The 22,524-nt window shown below is 43.5% G+C and overlaps 1 protein-coding gene across 1 annotated transcript in view; it reads left to right on the top strand.

Annotated features, from left to right (window-relative positions):
* The window catches only part of CPQ (carboxypeptidase Q), a 2,019,872-nt gene that overhangs the window by 1,678,549 nt on the left and 318,799 nt on the right, over positions 1–22,524 (top strand). Inside the window, exon 7 of the mRNA XM_086966033.1 lies at positions 10,015–10,216. Within this exon, the coding sequence (XP_086822159.1) occupies positions 10,015–10,216 (202 nt within the window). The remainder of the gene's footprint in view (positions 1–10,014; positions 10,217–22,524) is intronic.

Genomic DNA, 22,524 nt, shown 5'->3' with positions numbered 1-22,524 from the left:
CACATGATGACAAATTAATCACATTCACAGTGTCAGTAACAGAGTCTAATCATATACTGTCCACATTGTGGTGCACAATCTCATCTGTGACAGCTACTTGTTGTTTCCCATTTTTGCTTTTGTCACGGACCTAGTGTTTCTTGCCACCCCTCCTGATTCGTCTCCTGGCCCTTTCTTTTTGTTGCCCAAACTGTATCTCTGGACCGCTCTTAAAAAATCATATGTATGGTTAGTATTAGGCGTAATAGAGCTTGTCCCTTCACCAGGATCACTATCAACTGATGAGGCTGAAGAGATAGAGGTACTACTAGATGAGATACTTGGGGCTTTTTTTTCTGATGCAGAGATCACAGTTCCCTTAGTTGCCACATCATATCATATTTACGCGCAAAGGTGAATATACGACCTTGTTCATAATCTTTTTGGTCTCTCTCTATTTTTTTTTGTTTTTGACCTTTTAGATATAATTGATAGGTGGGTAGTTCTTTCTTAAGGATCTCATAATTTTTTGGGGTTACATTTGGTTAACTGATGTCACTTATTTCTTTTTCTAGGGCCAGAATTTCTTCTCTGATCTTTTTTACTCTCAGCTCCGAGTTACGGATCAAAATATCCATAATTTTATACGATGCCAAGTGTAGGCCCTCTTCCCATTCTCCCAAAAGATTGGGTTCTAAATCCTCATAATTCGGGAAGATAAGGATCCGCAAGCCTCTCGGAATCCTTTTGTTCTCTAAGTATTTCTTAAGTGTAGCGCCGTCCCACTATTTGGTGAGCTCTTCTTTTTTTAGTTTTTCAAGGCGCACAAACTTATTTTTAAGTCCATCGTTCGTAATCGACGGCACTGATGCACGAGTCACTTACTTTCCTTTACTAAAGAGATCCACTAGGAGTTTTTCCCGATTGTCTTCAAAATTCATTATACAAAAATCAAGTATACTAGTTAAAGAGTTATTAGATGAGGAGGGTTTCAGAATGTGCTGGGTGGCTCACACAATATCACTAGAAAAAAGGGCATCAAAGCACTGATTTAACGCACCGGTCTAACGTCTCCTTTAGTTACTTGGAAATCAAGAGAAGGTGCTGATAGCCTGAGACACAGTCCCCTATGTCCTATGAAGATTAGATGAGAGAAACTATCATTATCCCCTCTAATACAATACACATGGTTGTGGCTCCGCACCCTTCTAGTAAAATAGTTTTACATATGTTTTAAGGCAATAAACATTATACAACATTAATCACAAGTTTGAGTATTCTCATTCATTTTCCCAAAGCGAAGCCAGACACAAGTTCTAGAAGTTTTAAGACGTGATCTTTTTATTCAATTTTCAATCAGGTAGCCAACGCGTTTCGTCCGTAACCGGACTTCTTCATGGCTACAAAAATACATGGAACAGAAATATTTTTACAAATGCTGTTAATACCATTGCAAGTGCTGTGGAATAATCAAGTGTATTCAGTGCAGGTCGCTGAATTGATATGGGCTTGCAGCATTTAAGAACAAGTCCGAGTGACAATCTTAACTGATAGTCAGTATGGCTTTGGATCCCTACATGACAATGGCCAATTGTGGTCACAGCGTGGGTTAATGACTTCCTCCGGATTGCCCATACTAAACGGAGAAAGTGTGCAGAACCTTTTGCAGCTCCTACAATTGCCTTCCCGAGTTGCAGTAGTTAAGTGCGTAGCTCACAGGCAAGGCACTGACTATGTGACAGTCAACGGTAGATATGCCAACAAGATGGCCAAGTATTGTGCCTTAAATGCCCATACCATTAATGGGGATTTGACAAATGAAACATCAGACGTCACAGATTGCAAATTGTTATTGACTGCTGTAGATACATGGGATGAGGGTAAACGGTTGCAGTAAGAAATGACAGAAACTGAACAGCAGAGTTAGGTGCGAGTTGGATGCACCCAGCGAGAGTATGAAGTGTGGGTTTACACTGATGGTAGACCTGTGTAACACGATAGTTTGTTACCACCTATGGCTAGACGTTATCATGGTCCCACACTTGTAGGAAGAGATGCAATGATTTCAACGGACATGGTTTAACCCCAGATTTAGAGTGATTGCTGAAAATTTGTGCCACTGTTGTTGAGTGTCATAACAACAAAAGGATCCTTTTCCAATTTACTAATGAAAGGAAGGAGATTTCCTTATAGCTCACTTTCAGCAACGGAGTAAGAAACTATCACAAACTACCAAATTCACATAACTACTGAATCAAACATTGGGGATTATACTTAATACTGAAACAGCAACATTTGTTCTCTCTCTTTTTATTATCGTTTGTTGTTCATTTGTCAATATATTAAAAACATCACCATTTCAATTTTAAAATTTACATTCATCACATTCATTTTAAAAAAAACATATGTATATTTAATTTCACAAGTCCGTACGAAGAAAAGGTGAACGGGAGCAACCGTGAAAGCTTAGACGCCTGCCTTCAACCGCGAGTTAGCCTAGATCCTTTGTTCAGTCCGCTGGAACTTTCCGGAGGTCGGACTTCCAAAAGTATGGCCGGGAGCTCATCGCAAGGCATCGGCAAATCCTCACCGAATTTGGACTGGCGGAAAGCTTCGAGAGACCCCGGGAAGAAAAGCTCCAGAAAAGTTTCTAAGTCAGAAGTTACAAACTTTGACCAAGACTTACAGCGAGGGGAAGCCGAGCAGGGCTCCATCACGGTCGGCCTGAAACTTTGATTTTGACACGGTCTATCACAACCAGATGTCCAGATAAAGCGCTATAGTCTTTTGAGTGCCAGATAATCTTTGAAGATTCAGATCTCCCGTTCCCTACATTGAATTTTTGTTGTTTTGGTGTCATTGTAAAGATAAAAATATTTCATCTCTTTGATGAATTGGTGTTGGATTTTTATTGTGTATTGTGTCTTAATTATTTACTGGATTGGTGTTTTTAAATGCTACCAAGGGTTAAGCATGGGAATCATTTTCTAAGATTTATTCTGAGCCCATACTGTGTCAGTAGATTGATTGCCAGCTGTAGATATATATTTGCCCCTACAAATAATCCACTTTCCAACACATACGTTTTGGTTTAACAATACAAGTCCACCTGAACATCCTTGAAATTAACTTTGTTGTGAAGTTGAATTTTAATATGTGTGTACCATTTGAAGGACTGACGCAATTTATTCTAAATATACTTATAAATGAGGCAGATCTATGGATTTCTTCAATTTGAACAGTTTTATTGAACTGTGCTTTAGCGTTTTTGTGCTAAGCTTTGCTGAACTGCTCAAACCATTTGCTGCTAATTTATTTCTTATTAGTTAAACGGTCTGAATTTGGAGGAGCCTTGAAGCCTAACATGTAATCTATCTTAGATGCAAAAGTATATATGCAGGGGTATTTTCAATTGTTGCTTTAATATTTGTTTTAAACTTGCCACATTATGTACCCATAGAGAATCCTGGTCGTACAACCTCTTTCAAAACTGCTAACCCTAATAGCACTGATTCTATTGCTTTGAATGATAAACATTTACATCTTGGTTTTTCTAAAACTGATTGTTCACTAAATGTACATACTAGTTTATTGAATGAGTATATTGACACAATGGATGCTAGTGATTGTTACGTATGTATGCAATTACCTGCATCTGTTGCTGAAGGTATTACCTATCATAGGTTATCATTAGCATGTGGAATTTCTTGCAGTGCATTAACCTGTTTATGTTATGGTACTGATCAGTTGCGGTATTAATATTATTCAAATGATAATTTGAGTTTTTCTGAACTTCCTCTACTAAAATGATTAAATCCACATCCTGAAGCTTCATTAACTGAGACTATGGCCTATCTTATTTAGACTAACACAATCTCTGGACATGGCTTATGCACATAGTTAGAACCTAACACATAAATTAGGGAGAGCTGAAAAGAAATTCATTGATTTAAAAAAAAGTAGATGAGGTAATGTGATAATTAAAACTACTGCATCTCCAAGACTAACTCTCTGGAACTTACCAGAAGATGAACACAAAATACTAGAAGGAATGGCTTTATTAGCTTTAGACTGGGAACATAAAGGAAAGCTTTGTATAAATAGAAAAAGGTCAAATATTAATACAACATTTGTAGGTATTACTAATGTGAACATACATTTGATGTTTATGAAAACTGCTGAAGATATTTAGGAGGAGTTGATCCTATCTTTCCTGAAGTCTATTTTATGTTTGGAAAGGATGCTTTTTATAATTACCGAGAGGGCAGTATAGCTGTTGTAATGGAAGAATTGTTTTACCAAAAATATTACGAGTAAAGGAAAGACTGAGAAAAAATTGAAAAAGAGAAAAAAACATATGGGCAATAACAGAAAGAAAACAATAAACCCATCCCCCCACCGTGCTCCCCTGCAAACGGCTATCGCCTAACCCCCAGTAGCAGCGTGCCTATCAACCCAACTAACTAAGTTCTAAAAGAAGAAATCTACCGAAGTAGAGAAGAGAAGTGGAGGAGGGCATATTCGTACAGGCTCCCGGTCGCCCCCCTCCAGAACCAAGGACCCCCAAATTGAAGTAAAAAAAATCAATCGGACAGCAAATATGTGTCTTGACAAGTGGATCTTCAAACACCGCCTAGCCTTACTATAGCATAAGTTTAGCAAATCCCGTGCCCATCGATACTTGAGTCAAACCCAGTCTTTCGATCTCATCCTTGCCCCTTACGATCAGACACATGAGTCCCCTCCTGATAAGCCACCTCTTCCGCAAGACAGTCCGAGTACGAGGAAAATATAATAGAACTCAATGCAAGACAAAGTAGTAGAACGAGAGTGCCGTGAACGTCATCAGGTCCAGAGACTCCCTTCCCCGTTGTGAACTCCCAGCATTTGATTAGTCCGCCATCTTAGCGGCTCCGATACATAGGGAAGTGAAGCAGTGTCATTCCAATAACAATTCTCATCAAAAGTTTCTGGGGTGGGAACATCAATTAGTCCTTCCATAGTCGGCAACGATCGTATGCCTAACAATCCATTGGTGGCATTGAACTTGTGTTCATCTTTTAAAACACTGGTCAAAGGCTCCGATACCTCACACAATGGGGGGTCTACTTCCTTCATCAGAATGGCCATATTGGGTGTCTCTGTTGTCGCTGTTTCTTGTAATGGAGTAGGGTCCGGTCCGATTCGTAACATCTCAACCAAGCGCTCCATCGTCATCTGAATGCGGTCTTCAATGTACACATGAAGTGACCCAAAGGCCGCCAACACAGTTCGCAGCGACGGTTCACTCACAGTCTGTTCAACCACTCTTGGATCGGTAACGATCATGATCGCTTCCCCCAGCGGCTCGATCTCTCAGAGGGGAACGGGCAAATAGGAAACGGTCAACTGCAGAGGGAGACTTATATATTGTTTCGATGATATCCTGGGGCTGCCACCGCAGTCGGAGAAACCAAACCCAGCGAACACCAGCAGGCCCGTTACCGGGTCACCGGGCAGGGCTCCCATCCACAACTGCTAGCGTTGGGCTGTCACCCCTCCTCCGACCCTCACCAAGGCAGCCAACCGTCATCTGCATGCATCCGAAAAAGCTAAAGAGAAATTTCCTTTTTCCACTCTGGTAGACCGGACCCAATCCCACCACCACAGCCGATGTTGTTCAACTGAAACCCGGATGGGCCAGCACTCGAGACCCCGGCTTCTGGGCAGATCTAGGCCGCAAACTTCCACTCGACATATCTTCGTCAGCCGAGCAAGTAGAGATCTCGGGAAAGCACCATGAATCTCACGGCAGGTTCATACACATTGCGGTTGGTCGCAAAGACAAGATAAATGACAGGATTTTCCGGCGGAAGGCAGAGGTCGGCGGAGCCGGGAGCCTACGCGGCCATCTTGGTTGCTAGCGTGGCTCCTCCCCTATTGTGACTGCATTTATATAGCACTTCCTACATCCAAAAAGATATTGTAGCACTTTACGCTGGGCAGCATGCTGCTCCACACCCATGGATATTTTTTTTATTATTTTTGGTTATTCGGGTCAGCCTTGTCCTCTTAAAGAAACCATGCCATGCATTTACTTCAGTTTCTATATGGTCAATGATATTAATTAAAGTTAGGTTGGTCCTTATTGAAAGAGGGGGGACTCATGCATTGTACATTTTCAGGGGATTGAGGTCAGGTTTATTTAGAGACTTTTGTGTTTAACCCTGACAAGATTTCTGATTATTATTTGAGGTGTGTACTTGCTCCCCTCATTTAATAACCACATTTCTTACATTGCTATTCAGCGGTGGGATGCAGGACTTGTGTTTTACAGTATCCCTCAGTGATTTGTGTTAAAACCAAAAATATTTTTAGTATTCTGACAACAGAATTGTTTTTTGATATTTTAGTTCTCCTCCACATCCCATCATGAGCTGCCATACACCAATGATTTGTGGAATCTTTTGACTTGGAGTAGAATCATTGGAACCCCCATAAAATATTTATTAATCTGAAAGACCGAGATCCGAGAGATAATGTTCATTTTTCCGGAGCTCGCTCAGAGCCTGAAAGATATGATATGATAGCCTTCCTCTTTCACTTTATACGATCTTCCAAACTTCACTTTGGAACTCCCCTTACAGAGTGCACAAGGTCAATGCCACAGTCTGCAACAATAAACAGGGGCTACCACAGATAATTGCAAGCTTCCTGTGCCACCAGCAGTCATTACAAGTTATAATGCCCACCAAGTAGCATGGACCTCTTCAACAGGTCGAAAGCCAAATGTGTGTAATCGGAAAATTTTGTTTTCAACTAATATGAAAAGGAAGACGTTCTTGGTCCTCTGACCTAGCCTGAAAGAAATAGGACGTTCACTGTAGATTACTTCAGCTGTAAATTGTGCTGGTCATGATTGACAGGATGACCAAAGTGTTCAAACATCTTAGTCTCTGGAGAAACTGTTGGATTCTGGGGACTCTGCAGTAATGGACACCTCACAGATGGGCTACAAACATATGACAAGGGAAAATATATTAACTTTACTTGAAAAGTTAACCTCGAGTTCTGTATTTGGCCTGCTACGCAAAATTCATGTTGTTGGGATGAGTACAAATAATAAAAATTAATTTTGAAAACTGATTTAAATATCTTTTTGCAATGGTCCTTCTAATACCACCTAGCTTCTCAAATTCTTAAATCTGAAAATCAAAAGGTTTGCCTAACATAGCATACCACCCTCTTTAAATGCTATGAAACTATATGCATTCATGGAGTCTGATGGTTGATATCTTCCACACATGGAACTGTACACATCAGTTATCTCAATGTGGGAAGCCCAGGACAAAGACGGAATGGACCATTCTTTCCAATATGTTTTGTGCACTACTCCATGCCTAGGTGCTTTCATGGGGCAACAAAGAAATTATTGTGGACAAATCTACTGTGTCCCACCTTATTTGCAAAACCAGGGGAATTCATACAATTGATCACTTGGTCTCAGACAGACTCTTTAGGTCATTTGTCTACTTACAACTTTAATTCAAATTGCCTGGTACATAATTCTGGTAATTCTGGCAGCTGATGACTTCCATCAGAAAGCTGGAAAGGCTGACTACTGTGACTTTGAAGCAATCAGCCATTCTTAAATGCTTGCAAACATGGGGGTCTCTAAAGGGGTGGTATCAGGACAGCCCAGGGTCTCAGAAACAGTTCTGAATACCAACCATAAATCCAATTTTCTGATGAGAATTTGCGTGATCGGTTTGTTTCCTCTTGACATAAATCTAAGGGAAGCTAGTTTGAAGGTAGGGTAGTTTTAATTTTTAAATCCCATATCAGTGGCACTGGTCCTCATGCTAATTATAATTTACCCAGCTAAGTCCATCACACTTATGCAAGTGATTACAAAAGCTTTTTGTTACCCATTGTATGCTCAATTGCTTGTCTGGGGTTGCCTTTTCCTCGGGATCTGCTGTGTCCTGGCCTTGAACTTCACGCCTGAACTCTGAGGCAGTAGCACTGAGAATCATGTCAACTGACAGCTCACTCTGTTCATCGAGGCTAACAATCTTCTTGAATTGACAGTCGGGGTTTTGTCTGCCCTATAGTATGGAGTCGGCTCCGCTGTTAGCCTTGTAATCCATTCACAAAATCTTGGACACCAGAGACACGCCCGCTCTTTTGCTGCTAGATCTAATTGTGGCGTGCAAATACGTATCACACAACCTGCTCATTGTATGTCTGTGGAGATGCTGTTTGGGCTGCCCGGCCTTATGGTGGGTTGCCTCCTTTTTGCAGGGGTGCAGCTTCCAGGTGTGTCAAAAACCATACATCTCTAAAGTGTTCAATCTACAGCAGGGTGTACTTCAGGGGTACCCCCTAAGTCCAACTTTATTTGATATATACCTGCTCCTACTGGCCAAGATCATTTAACGTCATTGGTTTAGAGTGATCACTTATGCTGATACACTCAGCTGCTGATCACCCTCTCCCAGGATGCTGCCAACTCTGTTACTTCACTAAGGTTGTGTCTGGAGGAGGTTGCCGGGTGGATGGAGCAAAATTGCTTTAAGTTGAATGCAAGGAAGACAGAGGTCTTGATCCTGGGCAAACAACCCAACATCTGGTCGACCTCTTGGTAGCCTGAAAGTCTTTGCCCTTTACCTAGTACCAAGCCCATGCTTAAAAACCTGGGAATTTGGTTTGACCAGAAGCTGTCTTTTGACAGCCAAATCACACTGTTGGCTGGGAAATGCTTCGGAATTCGCATGACCCTGAAAAAGACCCTGGACCTGCTCTGACAATCTGAAAAGAAAAGTGTCGTCCAGGCCTTAAACATCTCAAGGCTGGAATAATGCAAAATGGTATACCTGGGGATGTGACAGTCTTGCATGATACAACTCCAACGAGTGCCTAATGCAGCTGCTAGTCTGCTACTCAATCTTCTGAAATGTATCTCCATCGGATCTTCACTTGTTAAGCTACACTGGCTCCCTGCGAAGCATAGGATCTCATTCAAGGCTCTGTTCTACTGCTGTAAAGCTTTGACAAACAGTGGCCCTTAGTACATACAGCCTTTCATTCAATACTGTACCCCTCTGAGGAATCCCAGATCCTCTGGGGCTTGAAGGGTTTGCATCCCTAAAGTTAGAAGAGTACACCTTAGTGGCAGCTCTTTAAAATTTCTAGCTTCAACATGTTGTAAAGGTCCTGGATGGTTGTGATATTCGTGGCTTCGCTGGGGGGTTTGGTGAATTGTTGGATGATGCTGAAGAGTTCCTTTAAGTTGCTGGTGTTGATGAGGATTTAGTCCTGCATGCATGTCCTTTTGGTGAATCTTATGAGTTGAGGGTATTCATTCATAGCGTTCTTGTAGGTGGTCTGGTTTTCAGTGGTTTTGCTGTTCCTCCATCGTTTTTCGATGCGTCTCCAGGTGCATCTGGGGTGTGAGCTTGGTGACCCACCGGTGTAGTTCATTGGCTGCAGAGTTGGTGTCTGTCGAGGAGGGGGGGGGGGTCGTGGATGAGGGTGGAGTTGGGGTGCTCCTCAATGACCTTGCCCCAGTTCCTTTGAGGTGAGCATGGAATGGGTTTGTGAGCGGTGGCAGTGTTGAATGAGAAAAGTGTATGTTAATACATTTTAATGTTATTAAAAAAATGCAAATAAAGAAATGTATACAACAATGGGTAGCCCTGGATATTAGAATACCTATTTAATCAAATAAAGAACAGGCAGTATCTGGGAACAGGCAAGTGCAGGGACCCCGAAGACATGCCTTTCTGGCCACAATTTGAGATCACAATTTAAAGTTCTTAGGGTTTTACCAGGATTTGACAGTGATGGGGGCTGAACTGAGCGTAGGATTGAAAAAACAATTAGATCCAGTCTTTTAAGGGTTAATGCTCATATGCTCCTGCACTGTGTGCATCATATGCAGGTGATGTGGCAGGCCACGCGGCCAGCTGGTTAATTGCGGTGGGTGCTATATACAATTTCTTTAATTTGCTGTGTGCGCTGAAGATGACCATAGTACACATTGTACTTTTCCAGGTCAACATCTCCAACTTCGACCTTGTGATGGAGTCTGACATAGGCACCTTCCTGCCGCTGGGCATCCAGTTTTCCGGAAGTGATAAAGCCCGGAACATCATGAAGGAAACCATGAAGCTGCTGCAGCCCATCAACGTTACAAACCTTTTCGACAGTGCAGAGGGAACCGACATTGAGTACTGGATGCAAGCCGGTGTACCAGGTGAGACCACATCAAACTACCGCCTTAGCGGCGCAATGGAAGAATAAAGCAATGCATAGGTTCAATTCTTCTTTTACATGTGAAAAATATTTGAACACTTTATCTTTTAGAAAGATGGTATCATTGAGTCTTGTAGTCTTTGTCTTTTTTATGGCATAAAATGCATACTTTTTTTTATTAATTCTATATTTTCATTTGAAACTCTCCATTTTGTTCAAGCTTATGCTGTCGTGGTCGGGTGGTTCCTCGTCACATTTCAGTACATATGGTCATTACCTGTGTCTACAATCGTGTTTATACCTATTTAGTTGTATTTACTAAAGACCTGTGTTAGGGAATAGATAATGGGAAGTGAAACAAGGGACTGTGCTCTTCCTGAATTACAGACTTACAGATAGAAAGAGATGGTGAACCTAGGCATAACCTCCCAACAAACATAGTTACACGCAAAGGTTGAGGCCTTTTGCATCTTTTGGATTGCTGCAGGTTCCAATTGAATCCTTTCAGTATGGCCTTAAATACATTGGATTCATGAGTTCTCAGTGATTATATTTAGCCAATACATGTATGTGAAGGCAGTAAAGGCTAAATTAGGAGCTCATGTTTTGGAATGCCCCCTAAGCATTACTATGCAGAGATAAGTGCTTCGTTCTATTACCACTTCTCTAGAGAACTAAATACTAAACGTGTTGCCTTGGGGGGCACTTGATAGATCTTCAAATGTGTGATCTACAGGTTTTCCTAGTCAATGGATGGCTGCGGCTGATATGGACAATTTAGGTAGATAAGACAAAGGATTTATTACCAAGGAGGAACAAGTATCCTTGGTGGGTTGCATGTTGAGCCATGAGATATGAAGGTGCAAATGGACTTTGAGACCCAGTTCCTACAAGAAGGAGAAAATATAGAGAAAATGGCAGTGGTTATGAAAGAAAAGTCAGCACCTCCATCACAGTCTTATCCCTGTAGCATGTTATATACACTTTCTTGGTGTGCTCATGTGGAACACCGTGCCATTTATCAGTGTCCTTCCTGTGTACGAAAAAGAAGCTCTTTCTCATATACAATATAGCTATCAAAATTTCAACAGAGCACAACCACTTGCATGTCTTATGTCTGACTTAGTAGTCAATATGATTTTAATAAACCCAAATTCATTAACAATGCACAAGGAGAATCAATAAAAAACAGATGTCAATGGTAATTGCAATAAAAAACTCAAACAGTCTTTAAAGGTCTTTTGAGTCTTGATGGAGTTGACTCGGAGTGCAATTTTGGAAAAGCACACAGCTGACACGTGTGTCATTATGTGAGTACGACTTGTTCAAGGCTGTAGAAATAATATATGCACATATAACTCGTTATCTATAGCATGTATTTGTTTTTGATGCAAGTCTATAAAATACAGTTAAGCCTAAAAAACATCGGTTAGAAGAGCAGAAAAACATACCATGCCAATTGTTAACATCATTGTTATGATATACTATGTTTTTAAATTTCACCATCACCTTAGTAAGAAAAAAAAAACAGAAAAGAGAAAAGTGAAAAAACCAAAATGTAGACAATGACAGTCAAACCACAACTGTCCCAAAACACAAGTTGCACCAACGAACTGTGTCATTGTTAACTTAGTAAAAGAGTGATTACTATATCTGAGTAATTGTGTGTTTAGCAGCTAAAGCCAAGAGATCAATTCGTGTTTTATTGGAAGAAGACAAGAAAGAGGGAATGAAAATAGAAAATGGAAAAAGGGGAAAAGACCAAGTAAAATAATTGGGAAAAATACCTCAAAGGAAGTATTCCTAGAGCAGTGGCTCTAGACGTTCTATGGAAAGACCCCGTGAGGTTTTCTAGGGATCCTGAATATTCTAGATAGGAGCAAAAATTGATATTTACTTATTTTCGGTTTTGTCCTTTGTACCAGCTAGGATAACAAACCATAACGGTTTATTAACACTAATGGTGTTCCATATTTTTCCTTCAGAAAGGTTATCAAATATTTATATAAAAAAAAGTATAAGCTTGATCTATTTTCAACCCTACTATGTGCAAAGCAAACATGGGAGAATAGGAGCTAGACACTCAAATTTATTGATAGAAATACTCAATGCCAAGGTTGTAGCCTCGGGAGCATGAGTAAAGTCACATAAAAAAGTACCTATCAAAGGCATCCATAATAGCATACCTTAAATTGTTGAAATAGGATCAGCAACTCCTTATAAGTTATGATGTATCCAAAGCGAAGTATTCAACTTAAATCAGAGTTTGGACCTGTAATGGGTGAGAACCAAAGTTAGAACCATTTTAGTTCAAGGGTCCTATAAGAAGGAGACATGGGTCAGCAGTGATGCAGGTTCTTGACTAAGAAAATATAAGGTATGAGCTGATCAATGCAAAGGTGCAAAATATTTTTTTACCTTTGAGGATCTAGGTCCTTATAAATCTATTGGCAGATAAAAAATATTTGCGGCAAATAAACTTAATTTCATTCTAGACGATATTTGAACACTTGGTAAGCAAATTTGCCTTTCATGTTAATTACATTATTATTTTGTGTTGCCTCTTCGTAGATATATTTTGTTATTGCTATACATCCCCCAATATATTGGATCTCTGGTAAAATATATAAACCCTAAACAAAATAAATATAATAAACTTGATAACTGTATTCATCAATGTTTTGAATGAAATATTTTATTCCCATTGTGCTACTGGTGAAATGTGAAAGTCAACATGCATCATCCTTACTGATGTGCCTTAATGCATTACCTATTTTTATATGTGTACTTGCAGCCACCCTAACCCATGCATCCATTTTATAACACTAAGTTCAACTTAAATGTTGTAATTTTTCACTTAGAGTAATGTTTGACAACTATTTTTTACATATCACATTCATCTCATAGTGAATGTAGAACAATTGGGTTACTGATTGACTGGGGTGTAAGGCTAAGCCCTTGTCAAGCAGCAACCACAATCCTTGTCAGGGTAAGGCACAAGCAAACCCCAAATTAACCTGTGCTCACCACCCTTGCTAGCTTGGCACGGAGCGGAGAAGTCTGGCTTAACTCTGAGGCAATGGGTAAAGTATTTGTGCATCACTTCAAACTATGAAACAGTGAAAACAAAACACAAAAGGAGCCCACAACAGAGTTAGAAAAATAGAGCAACTTTTAATAAATAAAACAAGACCAAAATGACAAAAACCCAATTAGTAGAACCAGAGAAAATAACGGCAAAAACCTCAAATCGCCAACTGTGGATATCTGGTCACGCCAGAACAGGATACAGCTACAAGTTTAGGCTCACCATGATGGAGCAATGGTTGATTACAGTGACCCAGTTAGGTGTGTTTTGCAAAGTGGCTTAAATCCTGGTTGCCGAGCATTGCTTAAATCCACGTAGAAGATTCACCACACAGCCGGAGCGATGCATCAGCTCTGAGAAGAGGCAAGGCTGAGGTGTAAGGTCCTGCTGTGTCGTCATCGAAGATACTGTTGATGGGGTTTGCAGTGTGAAGTCCGACATCAGGAATGTAGCATGCAGCTGGTGAAGCATTGGTTCCAAGGAGCTGCAAGGCTGCAATGTGGAGTCCGTCGTTGGCATGAGGTTGTCGTCAATGACAGAAGAGTGGACCTGGCCTGTGGATGCATAGCGTCATCAGTACGATGCGTTGGTTCCGAGGACTGTGGAGGTGATGCTGGTCTTTGCGATGGTACCAACCAACTCAGCAGTGGTGATGTGTCGGTTCTGCTCGGGGATGTGCCGCTCAACAGATTAAATGCATTGGTTCTGATTGAGCATGCTCGCTCAGCAGAGAAGATATGTCGGTTTCACTGGCAAGCACCTTAGGCCCACGTCCAAGGGTCCTGGACTGAGGTGGCATGATTTGGCTGGGTAGACTCCCAGATGGCAGAGTCCAGGTGCAGGTGTAAGGTTTTAGGAAGTCTGTTGTGTCCCTGAGGCTTCATATGAGGAGGTCAGCCAACTAGCCCTTAGAGTCACTCTGAGTTCTGGGTCCAAGAAATGCAGGTCCAGTCTTTCTCACTCAGGCAACAGGGCAAATGACAGCAGGTCAACAGAGCGAAGCCAGAGTCCATTAGAGTGAAGTCCATTAGAGTGGTAGTCCTTCGGCATCACAGCAGTCCTTCGCCTGGCAGAGTATGCACAAGTTCAGAAATGTGCTGAAAGGTTGGTGTCTGAGGTCCAATTTTTATATCCTGCTTCTGGAAGGTGGGAGAAGCTTCTAGACAATGTCTTTGAAGTGCATGGGATTCCCTACCACCCCTGACCTGGCTCCAAGCTGGCTGTAGTGACAGTGCATGGTTGTTAAGGCTTTTGTGTGCTTCTAGACAATGTCTTTGAAGTGCATGGGATTCCCTACCACCCATGCCCTGGCTCCAAGCTGGCTGGAGTGACAATGCATGGTTGTTAAGCCCTTTGTGTGAAGACAGGACACAGCCTATTCAAGTGTAAGTGAGGGTTGACCCAACACCTCCCTCCCATCCTGCCCATGATGGCTCTACAAGTCACAACTAAGCTCCCATTATTTGTGGCTCCAGGAGGAATACACAAAGCCCAACTGCCAAGTACACCCAGTCATGTGACCAGAGATAGACTGCAGGCACCAAATGTTTATGTTTATGTGCTTGTATAGCGCTCGATTCTTGACGCTGTGACGTGTGGGCAGGAAGGAACATTATAGTTAAAGCCAAAGTGTCTGTAAACAGCCAGGTTTTAAGACTCCTCCTAAAAAGCTGAAGGTTGGATTGAAGCTTCATGGAGAGCGGCAGTTTGTTCCAGAGCTTCGCCGCACAGAGTTATTGCTCTGCCCCCCCACCCCCCCCCCTTCTTGCCCACCTTAACTTTGTAGTTTCAATAAGACTTAGACTAACCGATCTAAGATCGCGAGGAGGAACATATGTGAGAAACGTTTTTAAGGTCCTCTGCACCGCCACCATAGATTGCCTTATGCTCAAAACTTAAGGTTTTAAATGTGATGCGTTGTTTGATGGGTAGCCAATGGAGTGATTTGATGCCGGCCGAGGTTGACTGTCCTCTGGGGATGCCCAGTAGAAGTCTCGCTGCAGCATTTTACAGGGATTGCAGTTTTTTCAGCTGGTATTAATCAATTCCCAAAAATAGAGCGTTACAATAATCCAGTTTGGAAATAAAAAGAGCAACCATCACTGTCTTTTGTAGCTCTTGCGGGATGTATGGGAAGATTTTTCTTAGAGTTTTTAAGAGAAAAAACACAATGAAGTGAGGCTGTTTACCTGGCGGCCGAAGTTCAATTTACCATCAAAGATGATCCCTAGATTTCTGACCTTCTCTACTGGACGAGGACATTCTCCGGCTTCTATTGCACCGATTCCACAGGGGCTGGCCCGAACTCCATCACCTCTGTCTTATCTATGTTTATTTTCAGATAGCTCTGACTCATCTAGGCCATAATCTCGGTGAGACTAGCGTGGGACCTGGCTTCTGAGGTCTCCGGCTGGTTGGTGACAGAGATGACAAGTTGGGAGTCATCAGCGTACGAGACTAGAGCAAAACTGTGCCTCCTGACGAGATTGGCCAGAGGGGTGACGTGGAGATTGAAAATAGTCGGGGAAAGGGCGGAACCCTGCGGGACGCCACATGGAAGATGTAAACTGTCCGACTTCATGTCATCCCAGAACAAACTCTGCTCTCTTGCCGCCAGGAAGGAGGACCAGAGGGCTAAAGGTACAGCTAAGGTAGGACAATGCCAACTTTCTTAAAGTGGCATTTTCGGAATTGTAATTTAAAATCCGTCTTCACCACAAATTAGGATTGTAAACTAGAATTCCAGAGACACCCAGGGCGGGACTGGGAACCACAACCGGCCCTGGCAAAGTGCTCGGCTGGCCCCCCCTCCCCACTCTGGGGAGAGGGTGGGGGCGGCCGAGCACTTTGTCTGGGCCGGTTTTCGGCCGATTTTTTTACAGGGCCGATTTTGCAGCTATGCTGGACCTGGACCTGGTGTGCGGAATCGAAAGGGAGCGGTGCACTCATCGGTCTCCCACCTTCTCCATCAGTAACTCCATATAAAAGAATATGAAGGCAAGCAGTAGATACAGAGAAAGAGAACTGGGATAAGAGAGAAAACAGACACACCAGACTCCGCCACTCTGTGAATCGCCACTCCTTTTGATCCAGGATGTCTGCTGGAAGTAGCGTATTCCTCCAAGACAAAGAAAGAGCTTCAGTAACTTGTCATGTTAGGACTTATGTAATTGTGAAGAAATATCCCTTAGCAATATCTATGTGCAACTGACTGTAATTTAATGGGCAACTTGTAAAATCTTCAAACTAAACATAGAGAGCATAGGTACTTCGTATATATGTTTGCTAGCAATTCTTCCTATGACTGGAATAAAGGCCTTTACTATTAACACTATGCATTCTTTTGTGGAAGATGAGTTTCAGTTTATATTTCACTCTTATAGCATTCTAAGGTAGCCAACAATGTTAATAGTCTGCTGTTCCCTAGTTTTAACAATTCTTATGTTTGTACTAGAAGAGTAATACTTTATACTTGCCATTCATACTTAACATGAGCAACTAAATCCAGCAATTAGGGGTGGGTGGAATTTGCGTAGTCGCGCTACGCAAAGCTCCGCAAAATGGTTAACAATTTCTGCGAGCACGCAAAAGTTCCGCGAACATGCGGAATTGCTTGCTCTGCCCGTTCGCGATGCTTTTTTCCTGTTCTCGAACACTGTTAGCGAGCTCAGAGAGAAATATCTCGCAAACACGCATTTTTAAAGCGCGAACAAGCAAACAATTCTGCGATGACATGGATCGCTGAAGTTTTGGCAATTCCTCGTTCTCCGCGGAATGCGAAATTACCCAAATTCCGTGAACGGAACGGAACTTACCGCCCAGGCCTATCCAGTATAAGAATCGTTCATGTTCCGACACAGGAAAACTATCAGCAAATGTAACAATCCCAGTCATGGAACAATTTGTATAAATGTTAAAAATAGTTCAGAATTTGTTTCCATCAACAACAGTATTTTCTGAATGCTTCCCTGTATTTCCAGTGTCCTTCAGGACAAATCCAAAGGAGAATAATGGGTCTTGGCAAGGAAATATGCGTTCATCTAGCAGGGGAGTGCCTGCAGCACCGTGGTGTCATGGTTGCCACTGTGGACCAAGGGGGAAGTTATGCTCAGATATTCAAGATAACTATGGTCTGTTCAAAATACGAGAGAGATCATGGGTACTGTGAATTATAGTTCTTTGTCGGAACGCTCATGCATAGTGCATTCTCTGCACATACCCTGCCTCGGACCAGGCAACGCAGATACTATCTAATGACTGTCATCATTTCCTTCACTGAAAAACTCAGCTAAAGCGAGTTTTGAAAAGCACTTGTCCAGCCCCAGCATTAAACAAGGCTTCTTCCTCTCACCCTTCCTGGTAGAAGGGTAAAGGAAGAGACAGGAAGTGAGGAAAGGAATGCAAATGCATCCTTGAAGAAGAAAGAAAGCAGAAGGAGAAGGACATGCAGTGCCATGGAGTGCTGAATCAGGAGGACTGTAGCACTGTTTATGCGTGCAGACCTCTGGTTACCTCTCACTCTTTCCCCACACCTTTTAATGTCCATATATGCATAAAATCTCAGTGCGGAGCCCTCCTGCCACAGCTAACTGGGGAATTGGATTGAGAACATACAAATTAGAGATGAGCTAATCAGGGCTGCTAGCATACCACTAACTAGGAAAATGTGCATCTATGTCTCACAATTCCTGATCCATCATGCCACCAGACGTTGCATCCCATAACTCGCTATCCACGCCTTGGTGGTCACCACACATGACATGGAAGCACTTCTCAAGTAGTCTCAAAGCATACTTCCAACCATCAAGCTAGGTGGTATAAGTTGCCACCCATGTGGATTAGCGCTTCAGCGCCTATCAGAAGAGTAGTAAGTGCTATACAAATACCATTATGTAATATAACTGCCAAAAAGAAAACAATAGTTTCTTGAAGCAGTTGTGGAAGGATACAACTCATCCAATCTAAAACCAGGGTAAAACTGAAATGCTTCAAGTACTGGACAAATACAAACATAGGGAGGGACACAATCGGTTCAGACACAGGGAATGGAATGGAGGAGCAGGCGTCCTATCATGAGCAAGGGTCTGACTCGAAATGTATTATATGTAGTATTGTTTACATAGCAGTCTGTGACAGGCAGCTGAAGTTGTCTGTGACAGGCAGCTGAAGTTGTCTTTAGCAACCCAGCTAAAGTGCCTGCAAGAGTGAGATAATGAGATAGGAAATGTAGGTTGGTGGAAGAAAGAGGAATGAGATTGACTCAAGACTACGTTGCTTTGTTATACTACATCCCTGTCATTCGGCAGTGCGTCAGGTATGTTTTAGGACACTGTGGTTATTTGTCTTTTTTATTCTTTTACAAATTAATCACTGGGCTTTGCTCCTTCTTTGAGGGCCCGCTACATTTCACAGCCCCCTTTACTGACTTAAGGCATCTGCACAATTGCTCGAGCTGGCATAGGATGTGCTTTCAAGGTCTCTCTCTCTCGCCATTCTTCTTATTTTGTCTTTTCTGTCTTCTTATTCATGGCTTTCATGTTATTTCTCTCTTGTGCTCTGTTTTTCTTTCTTCTTTCCTGTCTCCGCTAACTTTTTCTACCTCTTTTCTCTCTTTCCTCCGTATTTTCTCTCTTTTCTGTACTGTTTTCTTCCTTTCTATTTTCTATATTTTGACTTTCTTCTCTTTTACTTCCTGTTCTCTCCTTTTCTTTGGACCCCTTTTTCCTTCAGTGCTATCATTAATTTATTTTTTGCAGTTTTATATAGCGCGAACTCGACACCAAGGTATCAGAGTGCTTTACTTGAGCACCAGCTGCACTACAGACGCCCATATTCATTTTTAGGCCCGGGGAAATTAAGTGATTCACCCAGATTCCCAGGATGCTTTAAAGTCGGGCACCCTAGCCTTTAAGACATGTCCATCGACCTTAAAACATGTTTATGTCTGGCCTAGAGACATTTTGGCGGGTTTGCCATTTATATGTAATTAATAAAAAAATCTTGAATAAAGAATACATACATGGATACTAGGGTCTTTGTGTCAGCCCTCTTTACCCAATGATCTGTTAAACTGTGTTTCACATTTTGCTCTTGCTACCATACATCATGGGGTAGTGGGTAAAAATCAGCTTCAAGCTGATACATTTTGCATGCCAGTATCTGCTCATCCCCCAAACAAGAAGTCCACTTACATGCTAGGGTAAAGTATTGGCTAGTGGCGAGATATTTTACCAATTCCATTTTTCGTTCTATTCTCTACTCATTTAATTAATTGTTTTAGTCATCGTTTTCATGTGTCCTCATATGTCCTCAGGTTTTAGTAATTAAAGTAATCTGACAGTACTCTAACGTTCTCAAGAGTCCCTCTTCCCATTTCAAAATGTATTTTTTATATCAGGTCCAAAATCAACTTTAGCTGCCTTGCCACCAAAATGTATTAGAAATACAATTATGTAAAAATCATAAATAAGGGCGTGGCTAGCAGCCGATCATGGCGGCAGCATAAGGGACGAGCTCCGCGGCTGAAGCGGCCTGTTCGTCGATCCGATACAAAATCCGTCACATTTGCAAGCCCCACAGGCAGGTACCGGATCCCAGGACCGGGCGGAGTAAGCAGCGACAAGCAGCGACAAGATCCGATGTACGCTGCCAGAGATACGTCGAAGCCTCGAACCGGCCTGCTCAATCCTCCTGAGCCGGGACTTCCCCTGGCTGTTAACCCAGCAGGAAGTGCTTTCTGATCGGAGAACTTAGACCGGAAGTGCCCGTGTGGCGGAGGAGTCGCCAGACCGAGTACATCTTGGAGAGTCGGAGGCGGCGGTCCGTGTGGATCGAGGGAGTGGTGATTGACGGAGTAGTCTCCGGAGTCCAGACCGTGTCTGAGGTCGTCACCAGCAGCACCGAGTGTCCGGGTGACGAACACGAAGTGGGCGCCCGCCATCTTTTTTTGATCGGAACAGTCGCTACGCACTTGGCGACAATCGACGCATTTCGCCCCCTGGAGAAAGTCGCTGATGATCTTTGCTGAACCGGACTGAACAGGGGGTCCACACCGATCCTCACATCCTGGAGCGTAGGGGCACGAGGAGCACGACACTCGGCGGCATGGCGGGGAAAGGCCCTAAGGGCGGCGTCACACAGACCCGTATAGACCGATTCACCTCCGACAAACCCACCGTGTCCCCGGCAGGGAGGGAGCAGGGTGGCAAGCCGGCCGACTCCCCAGGGGGAAAAAAGGCCACACTAGACGACGTCATGCTCGCACTGGCCCAACTGCAAACGACCGTTGGCGGAATCTCCACAGATGTCACCCTACTTAGAGCGGACCTCCACAAAATGTCGGAGAAGGTGAAGAACATGGAGGTGGTCACGAAATCTCTGGTAGAGGACGTTTCAGAACTTCAACGTGAAATGGGAAAGATGGCGCAGGACAATAGAATGCTCCGGGAGAAGCTGGACGAGCAAGAGGGGCGTTCTAGGCGCAACAACATCCGCATCATAGGGGTGCCGGAATCAGAAGGTGTGAAAGCTATGGATCTCTTCGTAGAGAGCCTGATAACGAATGAACTAAAGCCAAAGGGACTGTCCAACTTCTTTTCGGTGGAAAGGGCCCATCGAGTCCCGGGTGGCCAACCGAAACCGGGGGCTGCCCCGCGGCCCATAGTGGCACGCTTGTTTAACTTCCGAGACCGGGACGCAATCTTGCAGGCAGCCAGATCTTCCCCTCCTCTCAAGATCCAGAACGCCACCGTTGCCATTTTCCCCGACTACACAGCGGAAGTCGCCCGTCGGCGGCGAACATTTTTTGAAGTTAAAAAAGAACTGAGGTCCAGAGAACTGCCATATTCAATGCTATTCCCTGCGAGATTACGGGTGGTGGCGGAGAACAAAACCTGGTTCTTTGACAACCCGGAAAACGTACAGGAGTGGCTCGAGGGGTGGAGACCGGGTCAGAACCACAGACGGACACATCGCTCCAAGAAAGATCGGACTGGAGGCCAACGCCGGGACTCCCAGGCTTCGGGAGGGGGACCGGACAACAGTGACTCTTTGGGAGCAGAAGGCGGCAGGGAAGAGTTCGAGGAACAATGACCATTTGGACAACATTCATATCTACTTTTGTGATGAGACTTTAATGCTGTGAAGCGCTTCCCGCCATTGGACACTGGGTGAAGGGCCTCAAAGGGTGTGAATGAGAGACTGCCGGCTGCGGAGAGTCCCTCACCCCAACGCGCAAGTACACTGTTTGGGGGATGGGGTATGCACTCTGCTCAGTTGGGGGGGCAGGCAGTTTTGAGTCCGTGCAGCAGGGGGGCAGGGAGGGGGGGGAGTTGGGTAAGTTTGCACTATGGGACTTTTTGGTCCTACAGGTTCATGTTCTAAGCACACTTATGTATCTAGGCATGTCTTACGTAACTGAGAACATCTGGTTAACTCGGGGCATAGGGGGGTCGGACTGTAAGACACAACCACACTTGCCCTACGCCTGCCACTATGTGCCACATCGCCTGCGGCGAGGGGGCTTCATGGAGAATCACTGGTTTATATATGGCTGCAACGGATAGTCAAACCACAACGCACCCACTGCTTATCATGTCCTGGAATGTCAGGGGTCTAGGGGATAAGATTAAGCGAGGGCTGGTGCTACAGGGGATAAGGAGACGGGGACCGGCTCTCATTCTCCTACAGGAGACACATTTGACGGGAGCGGCCACGAAGGCCCTGGATAGGAGAGGCTATCACATGATAGTGCATGCTGAGTTCACTTCGGGGTCCCGTGGCACGGGCATCCTGCAGAAGAAATCATCCAAATTTATTGTCAAATCTACTGCAACTGATGCCCATGGCAGATTTGCGGCAGTTCATGGCCAGTGGGAGGGGAGACTGTTAAACATAGTTTCTGTTTACATACCACCAGCCCTACACTCCGAGGCCTTGCCGGATCTGGGCAAATTCCTGCTGACCCTCCCTGATGGAGACCTGCTCATAGGTGGGGATTTTAACATGGCACTCAAGACCACTGTAGACCGTTTCCCCCCACGCACACACATAGAAGGGCCCAACAGGCTCCAGACATTTCTGAATGCACAGGGGTTGGTGGACATATGGCGTACTCTACACCCTAACCAGCAGCAGTACACGTATTACTCGGCCACACACAACAGCCTTTCTAGAATAGATTATTTTTTCGCTTTGATCAATAGTCATCTTACTATAGCAGA

This window comes from Lissotriton vulgaris, chromosome 4_1 (genome assembly GCF_964263255.1).
Source record: "Lissotriton vulgaris chromosome 4_1, aLisVul1.2, whole genome shotgun sequence".
In the NCBI taxonomy this organism is placed as follows: Eukaryota; Metazoa; Chordata; class Amphibia; order Caudata; family Salamandridae; genus Lissotriton; species Lissotriton vulgaris.
The sequence above is the reverse complement of the archived record's forward strand: the minus strand, read 5'-3'. Positions and strand labels throughout refer to the sequence as shown.